The 19,047-nt window shown below is 45.0% G+C and overlaps 1 protein-coding gene across 1 annotated transcript; it reads left to right on the top strand.

The window, feature by feature from the left end:
• The first annotated feature begins 7,066 nt into the window (after positions 1-7,066).
• LOC109774538 (cytochrome P450 99A2) lies at positions 7,067-9,251 on the top strand. Its single transcript, XM_020333273.4, has 2 exons — positions 7,067-8,178; positions 8,490-9,251. The coding sequence occupies exons 1-2, from the start codon at positions 7,264-7,266 to the stop codon at positions 9,114-9,116; spliced, it is 1,542 nt and encodes a 513-aa protein (XP_020188862.1). The 5' UTR covers positions 7,067-7,263; the 3' UTR covers positions 9,117-9,251.
• Positions 9,252-19,047: the final 9,796 nt, after the last annotated feature.

The raw sequence follows: 19,047 nt of genomic DNA, 5'->3' as shown, positions 1-19,047 counted from the left end.
TGCCCAGCCATCCGTTGGTTTCTGCCACGTCTCCGGTGGACTAGTGCATGCCTCCCGCGCTGGCCGAAGCTCCTCCATGCGTGATTGGGCACGGGATATCACCATCTTGCCCTTCAGAATGTCGGCCTTTGGGTGTTGCTTAATGCAGAGGATGGAGTCAATGTAGCCAGATAGAAATCTTCTTGATGCTTCCACTGGTGGCGCCGGTTTGTCGTGGGTAATTTCGTTTCTCACTGCTATCAATTATTTGGGTCGGGTATACCGAGAGACAATGTCCACGTGAAAAAAGCAATGAGTGGAAGGTTCCTGAAGATTGAACCTTGTCGGGGCATTATTTCTCACTCTTATCCATACACACATGCATCCTTACGTATAAAATGAAGAAGCGAAGGCTCCCGAAGGCCTCTCTTGAGGCTATAAAAGGAGACGTCTGCCAAGGAGGAAAGACACCAGACGGAGAAGAACCAGCCACCGATAGAGCAGAGAGCTGTGACTCAGCTAGCAAGCTCATTGCTCAGTAGTAGTAGTAGTAGTTCCTAATCCTGTAATAAGAGCCACAACATTTAGTGCATTGTAAGCTCACGAAGGTAGTTAGAAGGTAATTTCCTTTAGCTTGTGTAATCCCTTCGGGGCATCCCGAAAGGAAAAGCCATATGTAAATTATGTTGTGAAAATGATGTAGTCTCATGCTTTACTTGGTATTTTTATTTATGAATTTATGGGACGAATTCTTATACTAGGAATCCTATTGGAGAAACTTCGGTCGACAGTTCTCTGTTTAGCCTTGTGTGGCATTTGAATGAGAACCTTGTGGCCGTAGAGAAGTGTTCCCTTTGGGTGGAACTGCCTGTGAAGACGATAGGAATTTACCCCATAAATTTGTAATTAAAATATCAAGTAAACGAACCTAGCTACATCTGAAACAACATAATGAAAAATATGATGATTACTAAGTAGGATTTTACACCACTGCGAACACCGTCGGTCGTATTGTTGGCCTCGTCAGCCCTTAATAGATCCTGCATTAAAGAAATAACCAGGTTAGAACGTGCAAAATTAAATATTGCTATGAATAGTGAAGTACTATTCCAAGTAGTATACTGAATAGGAAACACTATTATGAATAGTAACCTACCTAGTGAATATTAAATACTATTCAGATAAAAAGCGTATATCTATCTTCTCTAATGCAGGATCTATTAAGGGTTGACGAGCCCAACAATACGACCGACGGTGTGCGCAGTGGTGAAAAATCCTACTCAGTACTTACCATATTTTTCATTATGTTGCTTCAGATGTAGTTAGGTTCGTTTACTTGATATTTTTAATTACAAATTTACGGCGTAAATTCATATCGTCTTACCACGCAGTTCCACCTGAATGGAACACTTCTCTATGGTCACAAGGTTCTCATTCAAACGCCACACAAGGCTAAACAGAAAACTATCGGAAGAGGTTTCTCCTATAGGATCCCTAGCATATGACCTCGTTCCATAAATTCATAATTAAAATACCAAATGAAGCACGAAACTACATCATTTCCACAACATAATTTACATATGGCTTTCCGTTTCGGGAGGACCGAAGGGGATTACACAAGCTAAAGGAAATTACCTTCTAACTATCTTCGTGAGCTTACAATACACTGAATATTGTGGATCTTATTACAGGATGAGGAACTACCACTACTGAGCAATGAGCTTGCTAGCTGAGTCGCAACTCTCTGCTCTATCGGTGGCTGGTTCTTCTCCGTTTGGTGTCTCTCCTCCTTGGCAGATGTCTCCTTTTATAGCCGCAAGAGAGGCCTTTGGGAGCCTTCGTTTCTTTATTTTATATGCAGTAGGATGCATGTGTGTCCTTCTAGGGTATGGATAAGAGCGAGAGATAGTGCCCCAACAAGCTTCAATCTTCAGGCTCATTGCTTTTTTCACGTGGGCGTTGTCTCTCGATGAATAATTGTCTAGCCTCTGCGTATCATCTTCGCTCTTTAGCCATGCAATTCTTCATGTGATTAGCCTTCAGATAGATAGCTTCTTCTGCCTTTAAGAATCCTTGTGCTAGTGCCTGTGTGCATATATGTCGAAGCTGCTTTACTATTCATCATAATTTATTTATTTTACATTATAATTTTTTTACAGGGGTCTTCCCTGCCCATATATATTTGATATTTCCATATCAATATTTGGTAATATTCCATTTTATAATATTCTAGATTCTATCAATATTTGGGTTGGGTATAGGTCCTCCACGCCTGAATAATTGATAGCATATCAATATATGGAATTGGGCTTTATTCAGGCGGCCGCCCATGCCCTGCTATGTCCATATGATCGTCATCTAACAGATGGAAATCATATTTTCAATTGCATTCATTCTTTATTTCTTCAAAAAATTCATCTATTTCTTGTCTTAATTCTTTTAATATTTCTTCCTTTATTATTTTTGAAAATTCTTCAAATCTTTTATCCATTTCTTGATTGATGTATTCACTGTCTAAAGGGTCAAGTCCCTTTAGAAGGCATTCTTGATATGTTTGATATTTTGGAGACTCTTCATTCTTTATATTCTTCGAGCTTGATGCCTCCCCCTTTGTAGGAGTTAGTGAAGCAGGTACTCCTCTTCTCTTTTGGATATAGTCTTTAGCTTTTGGGTCAATATAATAATTTTCTCCTAATACCTTTCTTGCCGAAAACAAGGCTTCCTTTATACCATCATATTTTTTGAATGTTAGATCTTCTCCTCTTCTTTTTGCGTTTATCTTCTCAATCATAATGTCTTCCCATATAAAGCTTGACGAAATTCAACAGTGCATATTGGATAATTTCTGGTACCAATATACCGTCAAGACAGAGGAAAAATGATATATGTTATCAATTCTCAATAGTCTGGCAGAATATTTTAACCAAATGAATAGAAATTTGCCAAAGCCAGAAAGGATTGAAATACCAAAAGGAGAAACATTATATATTTTGTTTGATGGAAATAAACTAGGCATATATTTGACATGGGAAGACATTATGATTGAGAAGATAGACGTAAAAAGAAGAGGAGAAGATCTAACATTCAAAAAATATGATAGTATAAACGAAGCCTTGTTTTGGGCAAGAAAGGTATTAGGAGAAAATTATTATATTGACCCAAAAGCTAAAGACTATATCCAAAAGAGAAGAGGCATACCTGCTTCACCAAATCTACAAAGGGGGAGGCATCAAGCTCGAAGGATATAAAGAAGGAATTGTCTCCAAAATATCAAACATATCAAGAATGACTTCTAAAGGGGCTTGACCCTTTAGACAGTGAATACATAGATCGAGAGATGGATAAAAGATTTGAAGAATTTTCAAAAATAATAAAGAAAGAATTAAAGGAAGAATATTAAAATAATTAAGACAAGAAATAGTTGATTTTTTTGAAGAAATAACGAATGAATGCAATCGGAAATATGATTTCCATTTGTTAGATGACGATCATATGGACATAGCAAGGCATGGGCAGCCGCCTGAACAAAGCCCAATTCCATATATTGATATTGCTATCAATTATTCGGGCGCAGAGGACCTATACCCGACCCGAATATTGATAGAATCTAGAATATTATAAAATGGAATATTATCTAATATTGATATGGAAATATCAAATATATGGGCACGGAAGACCCCTGTAAAGATATTAAAATATAAAATAAATAAATAATGATGAATAGTAAAGCAGCTTCGACATATATGTACGCATGCACTGGCACAAGGATTCTTAAAGGTAAAAGAAGCTATCTATCTGAAGGCTAATAGCATGAAGAATTGCATGGCTGAAGAGCGAAGATGATACGCAGAGGCCAGCCAATTATCCACCGAGAGACAATGCCCACGTGAAAAAAGCAATAAGATTATTCATGAAGATTGAAGCTTGTCGGGGCACTAGTAGTAGTAGTAGCAGCAGCAGCAGCAGTAGCAGTAGCAGTAGCAGTAGCAGTAGTTCCTCATCCTGTAATAAGAGCCACGATATTCAGTGCATTGTAAACTCACGAAGGTAGTTAGAAGGTAATTTCCTTTAGCTTGTGTAATCCCTTCGGGGCCTCCCGAAAGGGAAAGGAATATGTAAATTATGTTGTGGAAATGATGTAGTTTTGTGTTTCACTTGGTATTTTTATTTATGAATTTGTGGGACGAGTTCTTATGGTACAGATCCTATAGGAGAAACCTCTACCGATAGTTCTCTGTTTAGCCTTGTGCGTCGTTTGAATGAGAACCTTGTGGCCGTAGAGAAGTGTTCCCTTCGAGTGGAACTGCGTGGGAAGATTGAAGGAATTTAACCCATAAATTTGCAATTAAAAATATGAAGTAAACGAACCTAGCTACATCTGAAACAACATAATGAAAAATATGGTGAGTACTGTGTAAGATTTTACACCACTGCGCACACCGTCGATCGTATTGTTGGCCTCGCCAGCCCTTAATAGATCCTGCATTAAAGAAATAACCAGGTTAGAACGTGCAAAATTAAATATTGTTGTGAATAGTGAAGTACTATTCCAAATAGTAAACTATTGTGAATAGTACCATATCTGTCGGCGAAGGGATAGGGGGGCACCAACTTGGGGAGGGGAACTCCCTTTGGTGCACCGACCAAGGAAAGGAATCCCCCTCCAACTCCAAATATGCCCCCAAAGCTTGTCTTACAAGCTAGAGGGCGCCCCACTTTTATTGGGCCCATATGGCCCATTAACTGTCCCTATGTGGCCTTTAGCTAATTCTATTAGCCCATAGCCCCTAAATAAATCCTAGGGAGCTCCCGGTAATTACAAGAACCCTCTCATATTTATATTAGGTCCTCAAAAATTATTTTTGCCTATATAACATTACCCGATATTCTCCTAGATCCTTTTGGTAACCCCAAAACACTTCCGATTTCTCTCAAAACTATTTCTTCCATTACCAAAACTAGTACGGTAATATTTTCTCATGTTCCTAACTCCTATATCACTCAACAGATCATAATCCCTTAAGCATGTGACCCTGTAGGTTCGGTGAAATATATACATCAACAAAACATCCTTTCATTCAATGATCAACAACGGAACTGTGAACATCCATGTTGACCCCTATACTCACACAAATGATATTCGAGTGAACCTTTGGTTATCATATACTATTCCTTTTGCTTCACGATACATTACCAAACCTGAGGGGAGATATATCGGTATCCCCGTGAGTTATTCACATGCTCACTATACCGGTCTCCTCATTACTGATTTTTTCCTTCTTTCTCGTTGTTGTGTTCCGGCATACCTGTGAGCAATACTTCATCTGTGTCTAGACAGACGAAGATGGATGCCGTCACACCAAGAGGGCCCTAAGAATATCTATCCATCATTGGAGGATCAGATGCCACTCCTGAGCTATCTTGCCCCTTGTCATACTTTCCGATGAACCTTAAGTTGCAGTTATGATTACCCTGTAACGGATAATGTTGGAACAACACCAAAGTGCATCATCTGGTATAAAGTGACTTGATACTCTCATGGTCTAAGGAACTAAGCATACTTCAACTCTCTGTGTTATAGACTATAGACTTACGACGATAACATATCAAAGTATAACAAACAAGTTGGGTCAATTCAATATGATTGTCCTTCTAACTCCATACTCTCAAAGTTGTCGGCATCCTTGTTACGCTTAACTCGTAGCAGTGATCAGGAAAACATAACCATCATGCAACACTTGATCTAGTCCTAGAGGCAAGACTAGGAATCAAGTTTTATCGTTTATTACTCTACACGTGCTTATGAGTTTTTCTCTGCATCACATATTCAAGAAGCATAATAGTTATAACATAGAATATAAACATCTAATTATAAACATGGAAATAAACAATACAATTATTATTGGCTCTAGGGCATATTTCCAACACGTCTAAAGACACAATATTTCTACGATGTTTGAACGATCTTTATTGCGTTTAATTTTAAACTGTTATTACCCTGTCTGATGAGTGATATTCCTTTATCAAATGTTTTTGTTATCCTTTTTCCTTTATTTGTTAGAGCTATGTTCAATTATTTAAGCAACCTTCTTTTACAAGCAAACCTCTCCTTTGGGAATACCCTAACAATATTTTATGTTATCCAGACAAACTCAGCTCCTGAACACCACACTGAGAACGAAAGTGATGTGACACGATATGTGCACGCACGAACTGCAGACCACATGATTTGAAGCCACACAAGTTGATAGAATGAGGCAATCCAATGGATATGTCACCCGTTGTCTGTTGATCGCACATGAATCCATCGTGTGCATAACAGTGCTCCACTGAGAAAAAAAGGGAAGACAAGGGCCTAGGTTTTTATGTTGGGATGATGGCATCTAAGTTCATGCAAGCTACAAAATCTGCATGGAAAAATTCATGCGTGGTGTACCGTGTCACTTAGGGATGCAAGTGGCGTGAGTTGGTGGATAATGGCACAACAAATTTAGCGTTAATCTGTAGCATTGATGAGCTAATTGATAGTTTCGCGGGGTGAAGCGGGATGCCGCTTGCACCTCTATGTGAGTTAAAACCTCATGTTGAAAGATACCACTAAAAACACAATTATCACAGTAAAGAAACACTATCTTGTGCAAAATATTACCATGACACGCTAATAGAATAGTATGGAAAGGTGTCTGCCTAATGGATGATGGATACGAATCTAGACCAAACAATGCAATGCTTACTTTTTCGTACTTACCATTGCTTACTCAATGATAATACTTATAATCCTATGTGATGGTTCGGAGACAAGGAGCAATTTTTTACTCAAGTACAACAATAATGAAGATGCACCCAAGATTTCTGAATTTGTAAGAGAATTTTAAAAATATTAAGGAATAAGTATTTAGTTTTGTCTCTGCTCTCTATATGTAATGCTAAATTATAGCCTTTTTTGAATACATATAGAGAGCAGAGACAAAACTGTCATGACAGTTGGGATCTTAGTTTTCACAAAAACCCCCAAGAAACCTTAAAAGAAGGAAACTGTCATGACAGTTGGGATCCATTATTTATGCCCATGGGCACATCCTCTCATTTGGGAGGAGAGGTGGCATGGTGGCGTGCGGTGGTTGGTGATGGTTGGGGTGGACGGGATGGGGCGTGCCTCGTGGGACAGTAAAGATAGTTTCCTATAAAAAAGGACCATGATCAATTGAGCATCTGTTGTGTTGACCACACACATCCAAGCAACAAGCAACCGTTCTTGCTTGCTGCTCATCGCAATCAAATTCCATGGAGCTAAGCGCAGCCACCCTCCTCTTCCTCTCCCTCGTCTCACTGATCGTTCTCTTATCCTTGCTTGGCCGCAAACCAGCACCAAGTTCAAGGAAGAGGCAGCCTCCCGGCCCACGGCGTCTCCCCTTCATCGGAAGCCTCCTCCACCTCCTGACGGCGACGCCGCAGGTCGCTCTCCGGGACTTGGCCAGGAAGCACGGCCCGGTGATGTACCTGCGGCTGGGCCAGGTCGACACCGTCGTGATCTCCTCGCCGGCGGCGGCTCAGGAGGTGCTCCGGGACAACAACCTCAACTTCGCGTCGCGGCCGAGCCTCCTGGCCACGGAGATCGTGGGCTATGGAAACACCGACATCGCCTTCGCGCCATACGGCGCCTACTGGAGGACGCTGCGAAGGCTCTGCGTGGTGGAGCTCCTGAGCGCACGGAAGGTGAGGCAGTTCGCGCCCATCAGGGACAGCGAGACCCTGTCCCTCGTCAGTAAGATCCGCGCCGCCGCCGCCGGCGGAAGCGGCGAACCGGTCAATCTCGGGAAGCTGCTCGTGTCGTGCACGAACACGATCACCGCAAAGGCGACGTTCGGGCACGGATGCGACGCCGAGCTCCAAGAGCGGTTCTTGTCCACGATGCAGGTGGTGCTCGACACCAGCGGCGGGCTCTGCATCGGGGACCTCTTCCCGTCCCTGCGGTTCGTGGACGTCGTCACTGGGCTGCAACGCCGGCTCTGGCGGGCGCGCGGGCAGCTCGACGACGTCTTTGACAGGATCATCGCTGGGTGCGAGGCGCGGCGAGAGGAAAAGAAGAAGACGACTACGGCCGGAGATGACGACCTTCTCAGCGTCATGCTTAGAATCAAGGAGGATGGCGAGCTTGAGTTCCCCATCGGCACCACAAACATCAAGGCAATCATAGTGGTAAGTGCTGAAAGGCTGGCCTGCTTTCCGAATTGTTTCTCACAGAGTTAGAACTATCGCTGTGCAATATCTAAACTTGTGCAAGTCGTCTGAATATTTATTTTAGGTAAGTTGATTTTTCGGGCCGTTAGATTAAGATCCAGTGGCCATTCTTCTTTCTTTTTCTTTCAGTATTCTTCCTCCTTCAAACGTTCCTCCTCCTACAAAATCGACTTATCCAAATTGCAAATTCAGTCAATTTTACATATAGCTATTGTGCTAATTAAAATTGATATCATTACTCGAATTAACTCCCAATGCTTGTCAAATAGGACTTGTTCACGGCAGGGACGGAAACAACGTCGTCAACGGTTGAGTGGATCATGTCGGAGCTCATGAGAAACCCAGAGGTGATGGCCAAGACGCAGGCAGAGGTGCGGCAAACATTGGACAACAAGAGTCCAGAAGATCACGAGGGCCAAATGGACAAGCTGAAATACACGAAGATGGTGATCAAGGAGGGCATGCGGCTGCACCCGGTGGTGCCGCTTCTGCTCCCCCGTGTCTGTCAGGAGACGTGCAACATCGGTGGATTCGAGGTCTCGGAGGGCTCTAGGATAATGGTTAACGCATGGGCGATAGCAAGGAGCCCTGAGAATTGGAATGACGCGGAGGAGTTCAGGCCGGAGAGGTTCGAGGACACCACAGTGGACTACAACGGCACACAGTTCACGTACATACCTTTCGGGAGCGGAAGGAGGATGTGCCCCGGCGGTACCTTTGGGCTAGCTGTGTTGGAGCTTCTCCTTGCACGACTTCTGTACTACTTTGACTGGAGCCTCCCCGACGGAATTAAGCCGGATGAGCTTGATATGGACATGATCGTCGGCTTTACAACAAGGAGAAGGAACCAACTTCACCTAGTAGCGACGCCGTATAATGTTCCAACGGAAAATTGAGGTTGATCAATGTGTAATTGGTGCTTGTGATGGTGATTGTGCTCGTGTGTGATTAAGGCCTTGTTAATTGCATATATGTCCTGATTTATGAGATTAATATGGGTAAATAAATAATCCGACAAATATCTTCATCTAGAGTAAAATTCCTCATTCAACTTGCATGATGCGTGAACTTTAGTCACCCAACTGTGAAAATGCCCACCTGACCAACTAAACTTTGCAAACATAAATCATATGGTCCAAAACACGCCATCCTAGTGAGAAATCGGAATGTTGTCATGTTTACCCCACATATCAATGTCCTGCTAGTGAGCATGGATCCTCATAGTTTCTCCTCCATAAGGATGACCACGTCTACAAAAAGAGCATGTGTGGCATGTTCTGAACCATTCTGGAGCTCGTCAATGAGTCGAGTGGATTTAACGAGCAATTTTAGAGTTCGATGACTCATGTGAGCGCATCATGCAAGTTGAGTGAGCACGAGTAACACAAAGGCAGTACTAACTACTCCCTCCGTTTCTAAATATAAGTTTTTTTAGAGATTTCAATATGAATGTATATATAAACGTATTTTAGATTGTATATTCACTTATTTTATCTGTATATAGTCAATATTAAAATCTCTAAAAAAGACTTTTATTTAAGAACGAAGGGAGTACTACCTACCTCCACACAAATATAAGATGTTTTCGGATATATGGAATATAGATAGACTGAAATGAGTGGACAAATGGACGTGGACGAGGAGCACACGACGACGCACACCCCTTGAATCAAAGCCATTCGTTATTCGTTTGGGGATCGCTGCAGGTTTTAGTTTAGGGGGTGTTTGGTTCAGAAGTCCTAGGACTTTTTCTAGTCCCAGGGACTAATCAAAAAAGACTCTCTAGTAGAGTCTTTTTCTAGTCCCTGTAGAAAAAGTCCCTCCCGTTTGGTTCCTAGGGACTTTTTAGGGTCTTTTTCTAGTCTCTGGGACTAAAAAGTACCTGAACCAAACACCCCCTTAATTGGCTGCGAGAGCGCAATACAGCGTGCTTGAGTATATGGCAACAGTAAATGCTATCCATGCTCATTCAATTTGAGGTGTAGTACCGTGTCTGACAAACATGTAGCAAAGATTTCAACGGAGCAATGAATGGCAAAGACTTTTGGTACATGTCCATTTAATAAAAAGAACCAGGATGAAGCACTGTAAAAATGTAAAGATAGAAACTGTCTCTTCCACCAATGGCATGTAGGGATACATTTGTCTTGATTTTGACGATTAATTGCACTTTCTTAGAATTTTATTATTGAATTCTCATCTTTTTAGAAGAAAAATAATTCCATAGATTTAAAAACAAACTAAGATTATTCTGAAGAAGTTTCTAGAACTATTACCATGACGTTCTCATTTTTTCACTTAAGATAAAAAACAATATGAAATGTGTTAACAATCTCTTGGATTTACCTACATAATTTTCTTGGAATTAGTATTGAAAGAAATCGAAGCTACTGCGCTCCATGGACGATTCATGCACGATTGATGATCGGATGGCCGTACTGCACTTCATTCAATAATTTGATGGCTGGATGTGTAGAATCATGCAGATGTCGTGCATGAAGTGTCGTGTGTCTAGCAGCGTTGTAAAGAAATTTCCTAGGAACTTGGTACTCCACAAGCTGTGAAGCGTCCAACTAAACCTTAGATGCGTTTATATGATTCGCCAAAATCATTGACCACACAAAGATGTGTTCACATGTAGATGCATTTATTAGATGTGTTTATATGATTAAAAAAGTAGGGCTTTCAAAATTTACATGCATGTGAGGCATTGATGATTAAAAAGTAGGGCTCTTAAAATTTACATGCATGTGAGGCATTGTCAGATGTCCAGTCCAAGTGTCCAACCGTTCACATGTAGAAGCATTTATTCTTTGTCAGGGATCTTTAAGATATAGAAAAATACCTCGCAGACTAATATAGCGGTACATATCCCAGATGAGGATCTGTGGCTCTCATGTGCCACGCACCCCTATATGAAAATAGCACTAAAAACATATTAGGAAAATTCAAAAAATTCTGAAATTTTGAGATATGGAACTTGGTTGCCTGTTGTACACACATGTTTAGTTTCGTGGGGAATGGGTGCCCGTGATAACACCAGTAAAAAAAAGAAAAAATTCGTATGTGTAGCAAAAAAAAAACTGAATGTAACATGTGTCGGAACGTAATTCATATGCCGCGGATACCACGGGCACCCATTCCACACGAAAATGAACACTGGTGTACAACGGGCACTCAGGTTTCATATCCCAAAATTTCATAATTTAATTTTTTTCTAATATTCTTTTAATGCTATTTTCATACAGGGGTGTGTGGCACCCGAGAGCTGCAATGCATTTTCCTACATATCCCTGTGCTTATTCAATGGTGAGATATAGGGAGGGTGAGCCCGCAGGTCTTTCTATGCATTTTCGGTGAACAAACTCATTAGAGCATCTCTAGCAGACCCCACATAATGCCGACCCGCAAAACGCGTTTGCAGTTCGCGGAAAAACAGCTTTGCAGCCCGACACGGGCTAGGGCAGAGTCAGACCCCGCAAACGGACCCGGAAAAAAGGATATTCGCAGTAGATGCTTTTTTACGGGTCGCTATACGGGGTCTGTTCGGGCGCAGCCGCTTGGACTCGCAAACCGAAAACCCCCAATTGAGCGAATTTGACAGCAATTCTGATAAATGAGTTCAAATTCAAACAATAAAACATAGTTGGCGCACAAATAAAATCATAGTTTTGTAGGAGAAACACAAAAGGACTTGCAAACGACCACGTCCGTCGCTCTTCACTCCGCACCACCTCCATCGAGGTCGCCGCCGCCCCCGAATCCACCGCCGACACTTGTTCCAACTCCGGCACCGAAATCACCGGCGGGCGCGCTGAATGCATCGACGATGTTGGTTCCTAATCCCGATGATAAACCATCGTCGGCACTGTAACACGCATCCGCCGAAGCAAGCATCCGACTCTTCAAGATGTCTCTCCTTGCCATATCATGCCATTCTTTGGTGAGGTCGTCCATGTCATTGCGGTTCATTGTCATGATCCTATTCTCTTCCGCAAGAAGCTTGGACATGGCTTTGTTCTCGGCGGCATGTGCTCTTCTCTCCTCAATGGCCGCCTTACGCAGCCCCTCGTCCTTGAGCAATTGCCACTTCTCTTGCTTCTCTTGTGCCTTCTTCTCGGCCAACTCTTTCTTTTCCTCCAAGGTCTTCGCTAACATCAACTCATTTGATTGCACCATGACATCTATTTTGTCCAGCAAGCTCAATGCCTCGTGTTCCCTCTTGATCTTCTCCTTTGTCTTCTAGTCACCATCGGGCTTGTTCAAATTTTTTGGGCCATCATCATCCTCATCTTCATCCATGTTCGTAAGTGCACCTCTCTTCGGTGGGGATTCCTTGTCAATCAACTTCCACTTCTCGCACTCTTTGAGCATATCCCAACAATGCTCTAGCTTAAAAAATTTGCCTTCGGAAGCTTCCATGTCTTTGTATCTTTGTTGGGCAATTTTGTCCTACACAATTTAAACAAGTCAAATGATGCAATCATTTCATATGATGCAATATGATGTGCACAACTTGGGACGTGAAAACGAACTCACATAGTCAGATTCCACGGTTCCACTTGGAGGTGCATTGCGTACTTGTTCCAAGCAAGCTACCCAACAGCTGCAAATCGGCTTGATCACGTCCCAACGCTCTTGGAGCGACCAAAATGTCCATGGTGTCCTATTGGGATGCTTGGCCATCATGCAGAAGTATTGATCTTCGATTCTTTGCCAATATCTCTTAGAGGTTTGAGATGTACCCGTGCAAGCATCAAGAGAGACCACACTCCAAGCCTTGATCAAGATTTGATCTTCCAAGATCGTGTAGTTCTTCGACCTCATGCTTTTTCTTGCTTGCGCTTCCTCATACACCCCCTCATCTACCTCCTTCACTTCATCTTCACCACCGTGATCATCCACGCCACCCTCCGTTTCATTGTAATCGAAATCAGCGAACGGGGCCCTATCGATGTTGACGGCGTTGGTGTCCAACAAGTTCACGAACTCGGCTGTGGCATTGTTCGAACCACCGCTACATTGAGCGGCATCAAGTCAAGAACAACCACAATGCCGAAAAACCAAAGCAAGAACAAGAGATCGAAGATGCAAACCTTCCGGCCATTTCATCGAACACCTCGCTTGCGGTGGAAGCAGCGCCGTTGAGCGACATCGTCGGGGAACATCTCGCCGGGGCGGGGGGGGGGGGGGGAGTGCACGAAGGCGTCGGCCTTTTCGTAGCAATCCTCTTCCGCTTCACGCCCGAAACCTTGCACAACTTCTCCGCCGGCGGCCGGGCAGATCGCGCACGGGGTCAGCCGGATTGCCGCCCTGCACGACAACGTTGCCCCTACCGCTTGCGGGCAGGCGTGTTGGGGCCTTGGGCGACATGGCCGGCGACGAGATCCGCCAGAGGGGATTGCGCCTGCGCGACCTCCACGGGGACGGGGGACTGTTGGGAGGCTTCCATGACGGCGAGGTACGGCGGGGAAGATGGATCGGAGCTCGCGGTGGCGGGGCAACGGCGACCGAGGAGGTGGGGGGGGGGGGGAGCGGGAACGGCCGCACGGAAATTTCCCTCGCGCCAAATCTCGCTGCGGATAGGGGGCGAGCTCGGGCCGGCCTCCCACCCCCTGAATCTAAAGGTTGAGGGCGAACTTTTGCCGCGCCCCGCAAATATTTTTACAGGTCAGACGCGTTTGCGGGGTCTGTTCGGGCTGGATTTTCCGCGCCGACCCGCATTTTCACTGTTATTTTGCGGGTCGGGGCTTTTTACGGGGTCTGCTAGAGATGCTCTTCAAACTTGTCTATATACATCCGATTTAGAAAAAAATTGAAACATCTGATATTTATGAACGAAGGGAGTAATAGTGATAGGAAAAGAAAAGTCTACTTTCAAAAGCTTAGGCTCCAATGTGTCTGCTACTAGAGTCAAAAGTAGTCGACAGTTGATGGATCAGAAATGGTCTTTCCTAGTAGTATGTCAATAGCTACGACTTCGGGGTATATTTTTCTTTACATTCTCAAATACCTTCAGTTTGTAAATACAGAACTATAATGCTGATTTTGCTCATGAAACGTCAGGGTTGACGATTAAGAACCAATTATTGTTAGTACTCCAATATGGAGCTTGGTGTAGACTAACCAGACTACTAACTACCAACGTGATCCAGACGTCCCTCTCACGCAGGAACTCTTTCCGGCCGCCGCCTTCTCTTTCAAAAAAAGCTAGGGTTCGTGCCTCTCGCCGGCTCCGCTGCAGGTTCGCCTCGTCTCCGGTGGCCCTAGGGCCATGGGGCGCGGTGGATCCTGGCAAGGGCCGGCGGGAGGGCTTCGTTGTTAGTCGTTCCTTCAAGATTTGTTAGGGTTTGTGTCCTACTTAGGAAGACGAGACGGCGGCGGCTCCCTGAAGATGGAATAAAGGTCTCCCCGCCTAGTCCCCATTCCGGTGGTGTGTCTAGCATAGTTGGTGGGCGTGTGAAGGTGTGTCTCCGACGGATCTATCCTCGGTGGATTTGCTCGGATCTAGTTGTGGTTCGTTTATGTTCGTGTGTCTTCAGGTTGGATCCTTTTGATCTACGTTATTCTTCATCAGCGACACTTGCTGTTCTGGTGCGCTGGTCCTATGGGGCCTTAGCACGACGACTTCCCGACTGTCTACTACCACAAGTTGTGCCCAACTCCGGTGAGGGAGGGGTGATGACGGCGGCGCGCCTTCGGCTCGCTTCAGTGATTGTAGTCGTCGCTAGATGGTCTACGGATCTGGATGTAATTTTTATTATTTCTAGTGTTCGTTGTACTGCCATGATAGAAGATGAATAGATTGAAAGTTTTCTCGAAAAAATAATATGGAGCTTGGTACTCGTGATATGGGGTCAAGTTTATGAATATTTTTCGCTCCTGTTTAGGAGGAGGAGCTACAACGACACATGAGGTTTGGTGGGACATTCCAGGACGTTGAATTTTGTCCTCTAGTATGACACAGGTGTGGAGATTTTCTTTGATTTCCTACAAAGAGAGATAAGGTATTTTATGTTGTTCAAATGTCTTGATTGCGCTAGACAGCACGATCAACACTATTACTCTATGCACCCTATAGGAGTATAAAAAAGCAGATTGGGTCATGTTGTTAAGAAAACTACTGGAGCTCGGTTCTAAGAAGAGACAGATATAAAAGATGTTCTAACTTGTCCTAAACGGGATGTATATAAATACATTTTAGTGTGTCCGTTCACTAATTTAGTTTGTACGTAGTTCATATTGAAACATCTAAAATTCTCGTATTTGCCCGTGCCGCTCCCGCGGGCGGCCCGGGAGTAACCCTAGCCGCCGCCGGCACACACCCACCGTTCCTCTTCCCCTCGCCGCCGCCGGCGGGAGTTGCCGGGCAAAGCCCGCGCGACTCGGCGGCGGCGGGGCCTGTTCCCTCCTCCCTTCAGGGCTGGGCAGCGCGGGCTGCTCGCCTTGGTGGGAGTTCGACCCGATGCATGGAGCTCGCGAGCTCGAGGAGGCGCGACATGCTGGCGAGGTGGCCAGCGATGGCATGGCTGCGCTGGTTGGCTTGGGCACGCTGGTCGCGGCATGGGAGCGCGAGGTCTCCATCCCGCGCGGATCTGGCGCCTCGAGGGCGCGCGTTGAGGCGGGGTGACCACGTACGAAGGAGTGGCATGGCTGCGCAGGGAGGCGCCGTGGTCGCACTGGGGATCCGGATCTGGCGCTTGGATGCCACGCCGTGGCTCGGGAGGCCCGGATCTGGTGTGTAGGGGTCGCGGCTGTGCTGGGGCGCCAGCGGCCGGGCCCACTCATGGGTGGTGCTCCGGGCGCGCAGATCTGACGCGGCTGCTGGCACGCGCGTGGAGGGAAGGAGTGGTGCTGCGCGCGGACAGACGCGAGCTGCGCTGTGCATCGCGAGTGCGGGCGGCCTAGGAGTTCGTCTGCTCGATGGTCGTCCGCGAATGCTGGCCACGCTGCGCGCCTGGTGCGGTTGCGGTTGACGGGCGTGTGCGCGTGTTGCTGGGGCACCGTTCCCTGTGCGGATCTGCTGCGGGATGGGCGCGAGCGTCGGCATTGCTGCCGGCCTCAAGCCATTTGGGAGAAGCTGTGGGAGACGAATGGCACCTTGCTCGGTGTTGCATCCTCCTGATGGTTGTTCGGAAAGCTCGATGCTGCTGCAGGTGGGAGGACGAGATGGTGGTGGGTGGAGGAACAGGAATGGCCTCGCTGCGGTTGTTGCATCCTTTGTCGGGAGATGAATGGCCCGCAGGCATTGCATCCTCGAGGAGACGAATGGCGCCGTGCTTGGTAGCATCCTTCTGAAAGCACAAGTGCTCCCTGGGTGATTTTGGTAATGAATGTCAACATATCTCTTGTGGGACTAATATTTTCACCCAGTATATTTCAGAAAGTTCAGCAAATGGCGTGGCATGGACAAGAGGATGTGGAACTCCTTCCAGATGCTAAGGACAGAAGATTGGCAAAAGCTCAAGAGTCTTCATTTCTATTTTAGTGATCCAAGATCACATTGAGTCCATAGAAAAGCCAATACTATTAAAAGGGGATGAGGTGCTGCTTAATGGTCTACTTGCTCAAAGTGCTTAGTGATATGCTCCAAAGCCCTCAACCACTTTCTCAATTCCAAATATCTCCAAAACCTAAAGTCAAACTCGGCCCCACCGATTTGATTCATCCGGCGCCACCGAGTTCACTTGACATAGCCACTTCCAGAAACCCTAATCAGTTCGGTCTCACCGATAGGGATCTCGGTCTCACCGAGATGGGACTGCAAACTCTCTGTTTCCCTTCGTAACGTTTCGGTCTCACCGAAATGAGCGATCGGTCCCACCGAGTTCGTAGTGCAAACTCTCTATTTCTCTTTCATAACGTTTCGGTATCACCGAAAGGAGCGATCGGTCACATCGAGTTTGCCTGACCAACTCTTTGTTTGCTTATTACTGAAATCGGTCTCACTGAGTTGAAGTAATCGGTCAAACCGATATCAAGTTTTGCCTTAACCCTAACTGATAGGTCTCACCGAGTTGTTCTGTCGGTCCCACCGAAAAGCCTAACGTTCACATTTTGAACTGAATCGGTCTCATCGAGTTCATACATTCGGTCTGGCCGAGTTGGCTCATTTGTGTGTAACGGTTAGATTTTGCGTGGAGGCTATATATACCCCTCCACCCTCCTCTCCATAAGTGAGAGAGCCATCAGAACGCGCCTACACTTCCAACATTCATTTTCTGAGAGAGAACAACCTACTCATGTGTTGAGACCAAGACATTCCAATCCAACCACAAGAATCACGATCTCTAGCCTTCCCCAAGTTGTTTTCCACGCAAATCATCTTTCCACCATAGCCAAATCTGTGTGAGAGAGAGTTGAGTGTTGGGGACAGTATCATTTGAAGCACAAGAGCAAGGAGTTCATCATCAACACAACATCTATTACCTTTTGGAGGGTGGTCTCTCCTAGATTGGTTAGGTGTCACTTGGGAGCCTTCGTCAAGATTGTGGAGTTGAACCAAGGAGTTTGTAAGGGCAAAGAGATCGCCTACTTCGTGAAGATCTACCCAAGCGAGGCAAGTCCTTCGTGGGCGATGGCCATGGTGGGATAGACAAGGCTGCTTCTTCATGGACCCTTCGTGGGTGGAGCCCTCTGTGGACTCACGCAACCGTTACCCTTCGTGGGTTGAAGTCTCCACCAACGTGGATGTACGATAGCACCACCTATCGGAACCACGCCAAAAATCTCTGTGTCTCCAATTGCGTTTGCACACTCCAATCCCATCCCTTTACTTTCTTGCAACTTGCATGCTTTACTTTCCGCTGCTCATATACTCTTTCCATGCTTGCTTGAAATGTATTGTGAATGTTTGAACTTGTGCTAAAACTCCACCTTAACTTGAAGATTTGAAAAACTGCTACTTTTGCTTATTGAGGGTCTAATCACCCCCCCTCTAGACACCTCTTCTCGATCCTTTCAATTGGTATCAGAGCATTAGTCTCCATTGCCTTGGTTTAATCACCGTTGGAGGAAGATGGATGAGTCTACGATGGGAAGTTTTAGACGTAGAGTGCCTATGCTTGATGGAGAGTTCTTTAATGCTTGGAAAAATGAGATGCTTGAGATTTTCAATGAATATCACTTGAACAAGTACATTACTAGCCGTCATGCGCCCCTTGTTGACCCCTTGCATCCTACCCCGATGAGTCTCTTGACATGATCCGCAATCTTAGAACTATCAATCTTATCATTAGAGGACTGCCTAGAAATTTGATTGTATGCTTGCCTACTCTTGAATGTGCTTACACCATATGGAGATTTCTTGAGGAACGGTTCCCAAACTATTCCTTGAAAAATCTAGATGTGATTCTTCAAAAGTCCATAGCTTTTCATAAAATGAAACCTAGTGATCCTAAATTTGATGATTGCCTATTTGAGCTTTGTGACCTTATGCGTCATGGTCATACATCTAATGAATCACTCTCTCTAGGTGATGATCAATCACAAGATGATGTTGAACATGGATACTATGACGAGGATGATGATAGTGACTTCGATCTCGATGAGTCTATGAGACACTTTGGTCTTATGGCTAACCTTCGCAGCTACATGGCTGGAGGAAAGGAATGGGTTCTTGATAGTGGATGTACCGATCACATGACCAGAGACAAGGATATGTTTCGTGAGCTTGCTGCAAATGACGGCCCTCGAAAGTATGTCACTTTTGGTGATAACTCAAAGGGTAAGGTGGTTGGCCTTGGTAAGGTGGCCATCTCACATGACAACTCCATCCAAAATGTTATGCTCGTTGAATCTCTTGGCTATAATTTATTTTCCGTATCT

This window comes from Aegilops tauschii, chromosome 2 (genome assembly GCF_002575655.3).
Source record: "Aegilops tauschii subsp. strangulata cultivar AL8/78 chromosome 2, Aet v6.0, whole genome shotgun sequence".
Lineage (NCBI taxonomy): Eukaryota > Viridiplantae > Streptophyta > Magnoliopsida > Poales > Poaceae > Aegilops > Aegilops tauschii.
This window is presented reverse-complemented; position numbering and strand designations above follow the sequence as displayed.